The sequence below is a fragment of the Lepisosteus platostomus genome, chromosome 6 (assembly GCF_059453375.1).
Source record: "Lepisosteus platostomus isolate fLepPlt1 chromosome 6, fLepPlt1.hap1, whole genome shotgun sequence".
Classification (NCBI taxonomy): Eukaryota; Metazoa; Chordata; class Actinopteri; order Semionotiformes; family Lepisosteidae; genus Lepisosteus; species Lepisosteus platostomus.
The window spans coordinates 36,085,531-36,101,430 of NC_142616.1; the positions used below are offsets into that span (position 1 = coordinate 36,085,531).

Below are 15,900 nucleotides of genomic sequence, written 5' to 3' on the forward strand. Positions count from 1 at the left end.
AGTACACATGATAGAATATACACATGTACTGTGCTGTCATATATAACACCACTGGATAATTCCACGATTGTGTCCACTTCTATATATGACAAACTGGATATGGCCAAACCAGTGTTTAATGTTTCCTTTTCTAATTGTTCCATATTAAATCAAATATCACATGTATGTAAAACACGAGACATACTACAATAGCAGAATTATCGTATTTCAGCTTTTAAATTTTTTTATATTAGATTAAAATATGTATCCAGTTATTATACTAAATGCGTAACTAACCGACAAAACAAAAGATCGAAAAACTACACATCCCAGAGTAACGCACTCGCTAAGTGGGATTTGTAGTACGTAAAGGCTTATTGTAAATAAAACAGGAACTACCAGAATGCATCAAAGGCTTTTATAGCGCCACTGGGACTTGTAGTGTTTGAGATAAGAGCATACACACTATTTAGGGTTGAAGAAACTTCAAACCCCACAATTCTGTTTCAGCCGTGCAGCCTGGGCCGCTGGGGGGTGAGTGCCGTGGAACGGATTTTCCTGTCTGCAGCAGCGGCAGTGGAGAGACGTAGGTCCCGGGGCTGAGAGAGAACCAGTCCCGGACAGAGTGACGATGGAACCAGAGACGGTACTGCAAGAGAAGGCTCTGAAGTTTATGGTGAGGAGATGACAGGGCAAAGTCGGTTTCTGACCCTCGACAGAACCCAAATGAGATGAAAGTTTGGGCTTGTCCATAGCGGTTTGTGCTGGAAATGAATGTACCGGTGGGTCAAGCCGCCATCTTGGACTATGATAAATAAACAGACAAAATAAACTTACATTTATTTATTGAAAAAAATCCGTAAGCTAAATGAGATCTTTTCAGGGAAGAGAATATAATGAATATCATGTGTTGGTGTGTTGATCTTGATAGTTGTTTGCTTGAAGTAATCGATGTGTGTTTCTGCTCAGTGGATGTTTAGCTTTGGCCTGTGTTTACATTATGCTTGATTCGGTGCGCTAGAATTTATGTTACGTCAACTAATATTTTTATCAATTTTATTGAAGTGTACTTTAATTGAGGTGTAGACTATACTCTTATATTAGCTATTTAGATGTTGGATATAGTGTCTTTCATATAGGCAATTTTTGTTAGCTTTTGCTGGTGGATGTATTTCATATTTTATCCTTGACGTGTCCTGTGTTGTGTCTCAGCACAAGTGGTCACGTATAATTAAGTCTTAATGTTGTCTGTGTTGAATATAAACTACAGATACGCTCTTTTAATTGATGGTTTTGTCCTTCAGATATCTTGAACAGTGAGGTTTCATCTTGAAATAATTACAGGTTAGTGTGGATTATATTGAATTCTGACATAAAATGAGAATTCAATGTAATTCAGAATTGTAATCCACACCACACTTCAAAAGACTGCCAACACTTAAATACTTACCTTTGGTATTAAAGAGTAGTTTAATGCACAGATTTGGCTTTGCAAGTGGGCCTAACCCCTTTAAAAAACAAATATTATTCATATTCATAGTCTAAATAAACATTATATGTATAGTGTAAATATAAGATATTTGCATATGTGATATGGTTTAAGGTACATTAACTTGGCATGCACCACTAAAAATATTAATTCCCAGATTTTGTAGACTTTGTAAGAGGTTTATTTTCCTCTCAGTAGTGTTTGTATTTATATTGAGTTCTTCTGACTCAGACTGAGTATTTACAGTACTGAATTCTCACTTGTCAGGTTCAGTCCACAGCTCATTACAGCTGTGTTTGTTTGCCCCATTGTTGGATGGCCCTTTCAGACTTCCAAGCAACGTTACTGGACACTTATTGTTATTGTTCTGCTTGTTTTATTCATCTACCAACATTTCCAAATGTGTAGAAAATCATTCTTGTTTAACAAAAATGAATGAACTTTCAAAGGATTGTGATGGCCTATCAGAAATTGTTTTGGTGAAAGTGAGACTGAGAAGTCACAATGTCTGGCTGCCCAATGGCTTGCACAGTGTGAGATGTGCAATAAATGTTTGACATCTTTGAAACGGTTTGGCCTACTGGAATGAGATTTGGTATAACTACATAAGTCAGGCCAGGTTCCCTTCTCAAGGTTGTTCAGGTTGCTACATTAAAGAACATGGTCACTGCAAAATCAGCTGATTGTGAAAAACGTTTCTTCAGAAACATTGGTTAAGTGCAAACTTGATAAACATTGTCAGGATGATTATAATTTGGTTAGAACAGCACTCCTGTCTTAGCCTTCTTGACTTTATTTAGTTGTCTTGTCAAAACACAGACTGTTTCTGAGCAAACACTTGGGCATTTAATTCAGTAGACTCAGTAGATATTACTGGCCCACGAATACAGTTAACATGCTGACATGCTGAAAGCAGGTTCTCATTTAAACCAAGATGGCTGCCTGACCGCCATTTTGTTTTCCAACGTCAGCATACTGTTTTGTCAATAAAAAAATTTTTTCTGAAGCTTGGAAACCGTCTCTTTCTGGGGGAAATGCTGCACAGATTGAATTGAAACATGACATGGTTTATTACGCTGACATCTCCTTCAGTCTTGCACCTAGTGCATTGCAGCAGTAGTTCATCACCTGTTTGGTGAATTGGTGCCTTGTAGTGCTGTTTTTCTTCCAAGAATTTGCCAGTGAAAACGTGTTGTATATCATTGTAATGATGTTGCTGTTAGAGTATAGCAAATTAGGATCCCTTCATACATCAGGATGCCAATTACTTTGTTGTTTTGTTGGTGTGTGTCCTGTGCCACAGATTGTACTATTGGCCGTTTAACTCCAATTCTGGTAGACATTTCTCAGATGGCAGTGTTTAATTTTTGGAATGTGGGATTTTTTCTGGATCTTTAAAATTGCCTGTCTTGGGGGAGCTCTGTGCTAATTGAAACTTAGCCTGTCTTATTTACATGTAAACCAGCTTCAGACTGCTTTGTTGATATGATATGGTTTATATGCCCACGCCTGGTATTTGTGTCCTTGGTGAATCATGTCCTGTAACTCAAACATCTTAGTATGTATCATTCTAGTGGCTGCATAATTATGATAATGCGGAATGCGATTTCTCTGCAAGCCATGGTTCGAAATTTCCTTTTGATATTTTTAAGTGGAGTATACTGCATACTGCTGCTGTTGAAAACTTGTATTTTATGACATGGGGACTAGCTTGAAAGCCTATAAAGCTGAATGTGGTTTTGTAACTGTATTTTGCTTGAGAACTCAGTCTATTGATGGTACAGTTAGTGTCTGATACAATATCATCTTTAAGGCATAAGCCAAAAATGAACCAGCACCTTATTGACAAAAACAATAATTTCACAGTACAGTGTACTTCTAATGTGCAGTGCTGCCTCTTGTATCCAGTCTGTACTTTTCAATTGCTGTCCGATTTCTGAGAAGTTGTAATTTATTATGCAGTACATAACAGAAATACACCACTTTAGTCATGCTGATGTTTGAAAAGATAGACTTGTTTTAAGGGACTGTGTCTGTGGCATTAAATGTAGGCCTGTAATTTACATATGAGTGCGTATTTGAGTTTTTCTTAGTAATGTCTTTAAAATTGGGCCTTAATCATTGTGAAATGGGTGTCCTTTGATTTTTTTTGGTAAAAATAAAACTGGCGTGACATTTTTTGCCTGGTCTCCTGGGAATATTGCTCTCCGAGCGAGTGCTGATTGGCTGTACTCTTTGCCACCCTTCCTCACTCTATCCCATCTCATGCTTGTCCTCTCTCTGCAGTGCTCTGTGCCCAGGTCACTGTGGTTGGGTTGCTCCAGCCTGGCGGACAGCATGCCTTCGCTGCGATGCCTGCACACCCCAGGGACTGGCACATTGAACTCTTTCCAGGTACTCTATCCCACACCCATCACACTCAACATTCCCACTTTCACCAGCTGTCACTGCCAGGTATGGGCCCAGTCTTTAATGACTGACTGTTCATGACTGATGTCCCTGAAGGACAGCCTCATGCAATCAGGCAAGTGTGATATGTTCACTCCTCCAAATAGGTGGGAGGTCTTTGCCTTCATGACGACCTGTACCGGCCATTATACACCTCCATGTTCATTATTAAATGGGGATGAAAACTCTTTTAAACCTGTAATCAGAAGCTAGGGGGTTGTTAAGGTTTTTCTGCCTTGCTGTAAGTATAGTCTGGTAGTTATAGTCCCTAGGTTGCTTTCCCATAACTTTGCCTTTCTTCAGTGTACTTAATGTTTCATGGTTATGTGGTTTAAATGCGCACTCTGTCTGACTTTGGATACATTTGTTTTGAGTATCTCGTGTCTATTGAGTCTCCTTTTCACAACCCGTTGCAGTTATCGATATGCGTTTAGCCAGTATGATGACATTACTTTGTTAGATAAGATCAAATTAAGAAACAATTTAAGCTTATTTTCCAGTGCTATAGGAACTGTGAAAATGTGTCTATCAGACAGCTGTACTGTTGGGCAGTGGTTGATGGCCTTAACTGTCAGCGCTAGTTGGCGAGCATGGCTAGACTACTAATGCTCATATCTGTCCCTAAGGTACTCTTACGTCCTTTACTAATTCTGGAGCTTAATGTGCTTTGCGGTTCATGAATTCATACATTCATCATTCTCTTCTTGCTTTTATTATTTTTGACATTTTTTAGTGTCACTTTACTCGGAACATAGCAGTGACTGGAGACTTTGGAGTACTCTTGCTTTCCTTTATATTTAGAACTTGATAGATAGCGATCCTTACTGATCTGAGACATATTTTTAAGGAAACATTAATGTATGTTTTGCTGGGAAAGAATGTACCGGTGGGTCATTTAGCTTGTTGAGCGTTAACCCATCCAATTTGGAATCATCTGTTGTTCTTTGTGACTTTCTCTGGCAATAGATCCTTTACTCTCCTTGAATTGGACATTTAGAAGTGTTCTCCCAACATGCTCACCAGCAGAGCCATTTTTAAATTGCAGGCTTTACTATGCCTGACCAGAGACTTAGCATAGATTGGTGGAACAGCACATCCCTCACTAATGTCAAATCAAACCCCCAGGATGTTGCATCATTCACAAAAGTCACAGTTTTTCTGAAATCCAACAGATGTGTTTTACTAATCCCAGCCCTACCTGGTTAGTGATCTGCCAGTTATGCCCAGACAGCTGGGTAATCCCAGGCCTTGTTGTACATCAGGGTGAAATGTGTTTTTATTTAAAGCATTTTATTTAGCTGTTCCTATATTTCCTGAGTTTATAAATACTAATTTAGGATTCTTCAGTGCTTCTCAGCAGTCACATCTGTCTGATCGTGTACTTGAAGGATTGGACATTATAGTATAAGCTATGTCTGTCTTCACAGTAAAATGACATATGAGGACCACAACCTGGAAATAGGCAATAGATCATTATGAATTTTCAGATTTTGTTTAGATCAGATCCAATAATGAGTAGCAATTCCTGACAGAATTATAGTTGAGGAATAATGACTAAAATAATTTGGTAAGTGAACATCACTTCAACTGTTCATTCACTTCAGTTTTGTTTCATCCTCCAGATGTACCAGATGATATCTGAAGCACTGCTTTTTTGTCTGCTTCCCAAACCAGTGGATGTTAGCCACACAGCAAAGAGTTAAAGCTCCATATCTGCTACTCCTTAGAACAAATTTAGCATTTTCTTTCCTGAAAGTTTACAGTTTACCGTTTACATCTGAGATGTGATCAGCCACTGAACCACTTGGGTGTCACACACAAGCCATCAAGTGCCAATAGGTTCCTTACACAACATTAAATGAAATAAGAGGGACCAAAAAAGGTCAGATTGTACCAAATCCAGAGATGGGTTTATCTGAGACACTTAAAATGTCATAAAATATTTATTACATAAAATCCTTCTCTTGTGTACAGTGCTATTAGTACCCCAGTTTAGACATCTCTTCCATGAGACATCACCTTCTAAAGTACAATATGCCCGGTCACATCCATGGATATTGCTATTTGTGTGAATTCTGGCAGGTGGCCCACCAGCACCACTTAAATTAGCAACCGTGATTTTTACTGGAGGTCTCCCTTGTGATTACTGACTAGACCCAGCTAAGCTTCTGAGATTTGCTTACATCAGCCTTCAAGAAGGCAGCAAATATATTCTCAGTTTAAGTAATGGATTTTATCTGATATGTGATTATCGCTCATTATAACACCACTGCAGCATACTGCCAACATCAGTGCCTGCCTTGGTGGAATATTGAAAGATAGTATTAGCTTATGTCATATCTACATTTCATTATGATTATTTTGCCCATTTGTAACTAGTTGAAAAAACACCATGTCATTTTGTGCTCATCATGTGCACCATACCTACCAGTTACAGTGATATTGCAAAAAAAATTAAACATTAATCAAAACATTATATTATAATGACCATCACAAAAAATAACCTCTGCCTGGGCAGTAGATTTTAAATTAGAGAAGAAGCTGACAGTTAAATTGTTTCACACACAAAAGAGCAAATGTGAGCGTTAGGACATGAAAAGCAAATGTGATTAATTGAAATTCATGGATTTTTTTTATGAATCGATACATTGTGCTCTATGAAATTTTGAAGAATTATATGTTTAAGTGTATTCTTTATCTTGAGCTAGGAGCACGTAGCCATAAGACAAATGTGGAGTTAGTGTGGGATCCTGATGTCTGCTGCATTTATTATCTCAATCAAAAATGTGAGTTGTATGACTGACGTTGTTTGGTCAAAAACCAAACAACTTCAATGTCAACCATGTTGAGTCTCACCAGAGTATTGGAGAAAGTGTTAATCTTATATTATGCAGCTTGGGTCAAACTGGTATTATGGAGAGCACTGTCTATGATTTTGATCTGTAGTCTATGAAAGGGCTGTGAAAGGTTAGAACCATAGTTTCTGGTGTAATTGTCGTGGATGGGGTAAACTGATGTCTCTCTTTGATGCTATGTAACTCCTAATATCGAGGATCTTTACTTCCTTCTTGATTTGCAGCGGCCATTAGTTCAATATTTAAAACAACTGTATGATGAAGTTAGGATTTGTATTTATGTAGTCAGGCCATATGTTGGCTTCTTTTGGGATAAAAGATTCATTATGATGGATTAGTCTGTGAGGTTGACTTGTCTAAACCTCATTTAAAAAGTTAGGGTTACCTTTACACAATGTTGAAACATCTGCCTAGAGCTGCATTCTGTCTTGAGATAAATAAGAAGAATCTACAGTGGATTACTCAACGGGTGTGTGTTTTGTCCCTTCTCAAATTGTGACCCTAGATAAATGGTTGTTTGGTCTATTTGAGATTAATTTCACAATAGGTTTTCTAGTTTTTACTGAAATTTAATTGTTCAGTTAGGCTTAGAGAACCCATGGGAGGATCAATAAGTAATTTGGTGAAGACTGAAATCAAGTTTAACGTTCATTTGATTTGCTCATAATTAATATGATATACCCCAAATCCATTGAGTTATTGCTGTCGTATCCAACTTGTGTCTTTATATAGTAAGGCCTGTGCGCTGTAGGTATAGTGCACTGTTTGTCTGATTGACGTGTCGGGGCAGAGCTTGTATCAGATCATTCTGTCCAGCACGCTCTCTGGTAAAAATGTCAGGACTCTGGGAGCTGAAATGACGGCCCCAGGGCCTCACTGAAGGCTTTTGTTTTCTGAGATGAAAACACAAATTGGATCTGGGTTTCAATCGCTCAGTCCAAGTGTTTAATTTCATTTTTCCACTGCAGTAGCCAAGAAAAAAATGGTAACGTGTCCAAGATTGCCTATAAATGATAATATGGAAGAGAGTAGGGTCATGTTGCCTGTGTGTTTATCCTTTCTGTGGGACTGACCTCTATCACTTTCAACATCTCTCTTGTGCTCAGCACTCCCCACTTTGGCATTTTATTTGGGGAAGGTAGCCTTATCCTGGCAGAGAAAGGGGCTGTCACTGGCTGTAACAGTAAGCTGTATCTGTTACATATACATTATATAATATTTCAAGCTCTAAATGAATGAAATTTAGATTTATACAAAGCTATGAATGTTTCATTAATATGGTATCACTTTTGAAGGCAAGCGTTGTTTTTGTGATATTAAAAATCAGATTTAAGCACCTTCTTGCACACAGACGTAAATACATGGATCCTGTAATGAAATTAGCCCTGGTGCACCAGCAGTTATGGTTCTGTAATGACATGCTAGATATGAAAAACAAACAAAATATTAATTTGCAGTGTTCTTTCTTGACTACATATTTTCAAATTGTTGTGATATGTCTAAATTTAACATGTCAAGAGATGTGTACTGCCTGTTATTTTATCAAAGAAGAAAAAGGCTTCTGCTTTGTTGATGCTGTGCCAGACTTCCAGTTTGGGTTGATCCCTGAAGCATGAGTTTCACACATTCAAGCTGTTCCAACAGCCTGTCAGCTAATGGGATTTGAGAAAGGTACAGTACGTATGTCTGAAAGAGCCTGCAGAATGACACCAGTGTGCCTTGCTAAAGCTGTGAAGTGGTCTAGTATTTATCACATCACAAAATGTAAGGCCAGTTCAGCTAAAAAGATTTGGCACTGGCTGTGAACTATTTCTTGCATATGTAGAAAATACTGGAGGTGTTCCGGTATGGACGCACCTCATGCTAAAACCAATTAATAAAACTATACAACATCTTAAAGTTTGAGGACTTGCTTTGATGCCTTTGTATATGTAAAAGAATAAAGCTTGTGTTATGTAGTTTCGCCTCTGTTGGGAGTTTGCATTCTGACAGCTTTTATGTATTTGTTCTCTCTCTCCCCTTCCCTCTTTCCTTGTCTTTTGTGTGCCTGTGTCCTCCTGTTCCCTGTCACTAGAAGTAATTGGTCTTTGGAGATGCAGTCAGCCTTATATGTACTGAAGTGACATCCAAGGGCAGGAGTGGTAGATTTTACTCTGTAGTGCACTGCTATCTAGTGGCCTCTGGAGCTATTGCACACCCTCCTGGGAATATCACTGTGCTGAAAATCCTAAAGTGTGAGGATTCTTTCAATTCCTAGAATTTGTTGCTCTCCTTTTTTACATGTTCTTACATCACATTCTATCTTACATTTTTAATTTTTGGGGGCGTGTTTAGCCCATAGAATCACGGTTTAAGCTATGCTTTGTTTCAGGACTCTGCAGTTGTGCTGAAATGCAAAGTTTGAAAATGCAGAAGAGCCTTTAACAAATAAGAGGCACAAGGGTAATTTTCAAAAGCATCCCAAATTTAAACTTTTTGTATTGTTGAACTGCACTTTTATACATTGAATGCAGTGAGTTAATTATTTTTATTATAAATCCTTGCATTTAGATATCCCTTCCTTTAAGTTCAATACTATTTGTGAGCCAAGTTCATAAAATACAGGTTTAATTGTACTTTCAGGTGAATTGACAGGTGTCTGTCATTTTTCCTTCTGTCAAAGTAGTGCTTGACATAAGTGAGATTCAAATATTTAAATTTCAAATGTCATTCTTGTGGGCAGGAAGTTCAGAAATAAGATCCACATTCTAGTTCTGCTGCTATATAGAGGTATTTAACCAACTGCTTTTCTGTGAGAGAACTGGTGAATTAAATAGTAACTTGGTTGCCATAGACACCTTCTGATGGAGTGTTGTACCAGAGGGAAATTGTTTAGTTTGAAAGTTCTGAATTGTGAAAATTGTTGAACATTTTCATAAGTTTCCTTATAAGGTATAGGTTTTTTTCTACTTTTTGCCATCTCTCTGCATTTATGCTATGTCTTAGATTATTATCCCAGCACAACAGCTTAAGAATTCACAGCAGTTGAGTTGTACTGTGTAAATTAAATACTGACAGGTACCCGGAGGGCAGTGGCCAGCATATTTATGGCAGTGTGCTGATCACACAAAATACACTGCGAGTTGAAAACAGCTGCAGAGAACTAACTCTTTACAATGAATACAATTACAAATACCACATTTCCTAGAGCGGAGTGCAAAAATATTTTCACTTTACCCACACAGCCTGCAGGACAAAGAAAATCAGCTTCTCCTGTTAGCTCAGGGACTGTCTTGGAGTAGCATTTAGAAGGAACTCTTTGCATGAAGAAATCGTGTCCCTTATAGAAGAAGGTATAGGTTTCTACGTTGCTTACTTTCCTGCCAGTTCTTTTGATGGAAATATAGGTATTGATTGACAAGGGAAGGAAAAGTTGTCAAGAAATAGTTGGAATTTAGACAGTTTTCTAAAATTGTTTCAAACATATCTTAAAAATAGTCATCTTAATGGTAGAAAGTGATCACAATTTTCAAAGCCACACACTGTGATTAATTCACAGTCAAGAAAGTCATGCTTCAGTATTTTCATTGTTCTTCTATAAATCTAAAACACTAATCATTTTAAAACCAATATTACTGTGGAAATGGAGATTTAAATGCTACATGTACTTATAGGCCTATTCATTGAACGTGCAAATTAGTTATCTGCAATCTAGTTTGACTTGGATAAGTACTACAGTGGAAAGCCTACTGTTTAAAAGTGCCGAAATGACGCCAGGAAATGTTTTTTTTTTACATGCAAATTAAAAAGGATCAAATAGCTACAGAAATCAAATAGATTTCATTAAACAACTTTTTTTTAATCCCAATTAGTAATAGTATTTTAATAAACTGTTTTACCCAATAATTACCTTTTAATCTTATCCATAAATACCTGTTTTCGACGTGCTTACTGAAGTAATTTAATGAATTAGTCATCCCAGAAATACGAGTTTTCTCGTTTCACAGTTGTAATTTTCTTAATGTAAGCAACTGTTTAATTTCAAAAATGGTATGTGGATATATATATATATTCCCTTGCACTTTAAATGTGAATTGGGTTGTAAATTTGAGTGATGCTTTGGGTCAGGAGTAATCTCTGCAGGTAATCACTGGAATAATTGATAAACCAGATAAGATTTAAACTCATTGTAGCCACTGGGGACCAGGCACCTCTCGTCAGTATGACATGTGTATCCCGAGTGCTGAGATGAAGTGTGGCTTGAATGATCTGTTTTTGTTTGGTTAATGATAGGAAGGGTGTTAAACTCAAGTGTTTAATTAACCCTACCATGGACTGCCTGTCACCAATTCCCATTCTCTGCTGATTGAGATCTCTCTGTATCTATGTGGAGGCAGGGGAAAGTGATAATGTGGAGTCACAACGCAAGATTGCTTTTTTTATTCCATTTGATGGGTCACTGCTTTGAATTCATTATGGCTGGAAAGACATTCTGTGTTGAGATGAATGCTTTCTTCAGCCACAGAGAAGAATCACGTGTGGCAGGCTGATGGAAATTAATACAGAACATCTCCATCTGGTTTTAATTTCAACAGTAAAATACAGTGCGCTTTTGCTTTCCAGTCAAGCAGAAGACATATTTCTCATGGATCCTATGCAGGTAAAAGCTCTGTCTCTGAAGTGGAGAGAAAAAAAAAACAATCCCAGCATTTTTTTTTTTATTTAATTAGCTAGGTCATGCAAATTTTTTCTCATTTACTATATCATTCCTTTGAAATGCGTTATTTAAATCTCAAAATTAAAAATGTTTACTTTATATGTAGGCATTTGTAGTCAATGTTTTGCATTAATAAAAGACATTACATATTTGTAATGGGATTTGTATTTTATTGGTTCTTCCAGGAAGAAAAAATAAAAAAAAACATCTTCAGAAATAGACCTCACCCTTTATTTATCTTGCATATTGATGACTGCACATATTCCCCATAAAGAATAATATATTTTTCTTCCTGCCTGGGATTCTATTAGAATCATCTGCTTCGTCAGGTTAATCAATAGGTACCGTATGGTAGTAGGTCAGCAGTCAGTGTCACCGTGCCTTTAGATGGTGTTGGAAATTTGCTTAAAGCCCACACCAATTAACTTCAGGATGATGAATGCCTGGGCGGGCGAGCGAAAGCCTGCCTCTCAGAGGGGGCTTTGTGTGCAGGAGAAGCTCAGCTGCCGAGCAGGGGGATTCCAGCGAATAAAATAGACGAGTTGCTTGCCCGCCCACCCTTAATGATAATGCCAGTCTTTGCAAATATACACACATTGGAGCTGTCAGGAGTTAATCAATCAAAGAAAGGTTTGTCAAAGGCTTTCAGAGAGATTAACGAGCCTGGAACAATAACAAGTCAGATTTGCATAGAGAATTGCCCTAATCTTTGAAAACTGATGGCTCTGAGGTCGTATTGTTGTTGTTTTTGTTTTGTTTTTTTGTCCATGTTTCTTTTTTAACAAGGTTTCCTTTTAAAAGCTTTAAAGTGAAAGACCAAATGATTAAGCTTTTTCAACTGGTGCTTGCAAGATGTAAAAATGACTGTAAGACTTTATTAATGAATGAAGCAGTTGTTTCTGCATTACAGTGTTTGATCTGTAATTGTTAGCAGATTAAAGAAATCTGGAAGTAAAGCCTAGCTCACATGGAAGGGTTCAAGATTTTTGGGGGGTTTAATTGTTAAAAGAGCTCTGTACCTTAGCATGATGCATTTTGTCCTGTATATTTCTTCTAGTTCCATTCCTAATGCTGTTCTTTAGTCCCTATAAACTAGTGAGACTCTATTTGAAACTTTCATAGCCTTTGGGTCACTTTAATGGAACAATACACAACTGCCTTGAAAATAAGACATTTTAAAACTAGGAATTAATGTCTGAATTAGCATAGTGATTATGTACTCAAGGCTTGGGAATTGTTAATGAATTTTTAAGTGATCGTCTCATTCATTTACATTGCAAGGTTACTTAATTACAGCATTTTCTAATCAATGTGAAAATGACCATTTCTCGTTCTTTTCCCTCTGGAAAATGGGCTACTCTGTGGGTTTCTTTAACCATGTTCCACATGGCATTAGAAATGCAAAATTCTAGGGCAGAGTCTCTGGAGATTTGTAGGATGTGCATGTCTTATTTTAAGAACAGTATTTTTACCAGAAGACTTGTCTGTAATTTAGGACTGCAAGCCCGAATATCATTAACTTTGGCTTCATCACGATTGTGGATGAAGTATTATTGAACCAATACTTTTCATAATCTCTTCTATTTACTAGGCTGTTTAGGTCGCCCTCGAACAAAAAATGTCCTTTATTATAAGTTCTGATCTCTTCACATTTGATTCAGATTTGTAGAGAAATGGACGTTTTGCAAACACTGCTAGCACCAAGAAATAAAAATATACACCACATGGGTTGACTGCTCTGAGCTGCTACTGGCAATTATGCTGATTTACCATCTAATCCCTATTTCAAGAAAACCTAGTGAATTACATAAAGCAACCAATGTATCAATCTTAGAACATGTATAAAGTTAAAATACTTTTTCTTTGAAACAGAGTTCTGCTGAGAGAGAAGATTGCCACAATGAAGAGCCTCCAAGGAAGATTATCCCAGAGAAGAATGCATTTAGACAGGTATGTTTAAGATGTGCCTTGCCCTTTGTAGTGTGATGCACACAGTATGCATTGGCATTCATTCATCTTACTTCAAAAGGACCATGTCATATACCTGTCATGCACCCCTTCCTAACAGTGCTAGATTATTTTGTTGGGTTTTGTTCATGGCATATCTCTGACTCCAACATTGCTTCGTAATGTCTCACTATTGGATTGCTGTCTATGTGGCTCTAGAAAGTGGCTCTTAAGATTTTAATGATAGAAATCAATCATATAGTGTCCTGGGTGTGTATGGTTAAGGAGTGATGGCTATTTTTTCCCCCACTGTTGAAGCATCTGCATTGTCTAGCATAGTAAGTCGAGTTTCTTATGGCGCTCTAAGTCTTCAAGTGGTGAAGTCTGGGACCACCGGTCCTAAAATGCATTTATGAGCTGTTCTCCCATCAAAATTGTCCTTTTGGGGTTGAAACACTGTGAGGTATAGTTCGCTGCTGTTATTGGTAGTTCCACGTGATCTCTAACTATTGTTAATGATGATAGTATTAATCTCTGAATTGACTTCTGCAATTCTTAAGGTGCATTTGTATATATTTAGCTTTTTATAGGTTGAACTAGAGCAAAAAGGTCAATTGGCTAGATTTGGATTCTAATATAATTTGGGATTTTTTTTATTTTTAAAGCTGAGTTATCGAACTTAGCTATACTTCATAACTGGGCTTGAGTTTTGTAAAATACTTTGCAGGGCAGATGTCACGTTTTACATTTGTTACAGCTGTATACAGTGGTGTGAAAAAAGTGTTTGCCCCCTTCCTGATTTCTTATTTTTTTGCATGTTTGTCACACTGAAATGTTTCAGATCATCAAACAAATTGAAATATTAGACAAAGATAACACAAGTAAACATACAAAGCAGTTTTTAAATGAAGGTTTTAATTATTAAGGGAAAAAAAGAAATCCAAACCTACATGGCCCTATGTGAAAAAATGATTGCCCCCCCTGTTAAAACATAAATCAACTGTGGTTTATCACATCTTTGGAAAGCTGAGTTCAATTTCTCTAACCACACCCAGGCCTGATTACTGCCACACCTGTTCTCAATCAAGAAATCACTTAAATAGGACCTGCCTGACAAAGTGAAGTAGACCAAAAGATCCTCAGAAGCTAGACATCATGCTGCGATCCAAAGAAATTCAGGAACAAATGAGAAACAGTAATTGAGATTTATCAGTCTGGAAAAGGTTATAAAGCTATTTCTAAAGCTTTGGGACTCCAGCGAACCACAGTGAGAGCCATTATCCACAAATGGCGAAAACATGGAACAGTGGTGAACCTTCCCAGGATTGGCCGGCCGACCAAAATTACCCCAAGAGCGCAGCGACGACTCATCCAAGAGGTCACAAAAAACCCCACAACAACATCCAAAGAACTGCAGGCTTCACTTGCCTCAGTTATGGTCAGTGTTCATGACTTCACCATAAGAAAGAGACTGGACAAAAATGGCCTGCATGGCAGAGTTCCAGGACGAAAACCACTGCTGAGCAAAAAGAACATAAAGGCTCGTCTCAGTTTTGCCAGAAAACATTTTGATGATCCCCAAGACTTTTGGGAAAATACTCTGTGGACTGACGAGACAAAAGTTGAACTTTTTGGAAGGTGTGTGTCCCATTACATCTGGCGTAAAAGTAACACAGCATTTCAGAAAAGGAACCTCATACCAACAGTAAAATATGGTGGTGGTAGTGTGATGGTCTGGGGCTGTTTTGCTGCTTCAGGACCTGGAAGACTTGCTGTGGTAAATGGAACCATGAATTCTGCTGTCTACCAAAAAATCCTGAAGGAGAATGTCCGGCCATCTGTTCGTGACCTCAAGCTGAAGCGCACTTGGGTTCTGCAGCAGGACAATGATCCAAAACACACCAGCAAGTCCACCTCTGAATGGCTTAAGAAAAACAAAATGAAGACTTTGGAGTGGCCTAGTCAAAGTCCTGACCTGAATCCGATTGAGATGTTGTGGCATGACCTTAAAAAAGCGGTTAAGGCTCGAAAACCCTCCAATGTGGCTGAATTACAACAATTCTGCAAAGATGAGTGGGCCAAAATTCCTATACAGCGCTGTAAAAGACTCATTGCCAGTTATCGCAAATGCTTGATTGGAGTTGTTGCTGCTTTTGTGTTTACTTGTGTTATCTTTGTCTAATATTTAAATGTTTGATGATCTGAAACATTTCAGTGTGACAAACATGCAAAAAAATAAGAAATCAGGAAGGGGGCAAACACTTTTTCACACCACTGTATATAAATTTACATCATTCTTTGAGTCCTTTGTTTTCGACAGATTTCAAGAATGCTGAAGATTAAGTAGTCTAATATTCCAAGTAAAACTCTTCTGGAATTAGTAACAGATAACCACTGACTGAGTTTAAATCATTTAAATCTGGTCACTTCTGTAACGATAAGTTTAGTATAGTTACATCTGCATGCAGTTATTCATCTAATTCCAG

The 15,900-nt window shown here is 37.7% G+C and overlaps 1 protein-coding gene across 3 annotated transcripts in view; it reads left to right on the top strand.

Moving 5' to 3' along the window:
- The first annotated feature begins 500 nt into the window (after positions 1-500).
- The window catches only part of LOC148661632 (F-box/WD repeat-containing protein 1A), a 43,076-nt gene continuing 27,676 nt past the window's right edge, over positions 501-15,900 (top strand). The window contains exons 1-4 of one of the 3 annotated variants that reach the window (XM_088635650.1): positions 531-655; positions 1,284-1,323; positions 3,755-3,862; positions 13,340-13,417. In XM_088635650.1, coding sequence (XP_088491776.1) covers positions 3,806-3,862; positions 13,340-13,417 — 135 coding nt within the window. In that variant the 5' untranslated portion in view covers positions 531-655; positions 1,284-1,323; positions 3,755-3,805. Of the gene's footprint in view, positions 656-1,283; positions 1,324-3,754; positions 3,863-13,339; positions 13,418-15,900 lie in introns of all 3 variants that reach the window. The other 2 variants (XM_088635649.1, XM_088635651.1) reach the window with 2 other exon arrangements.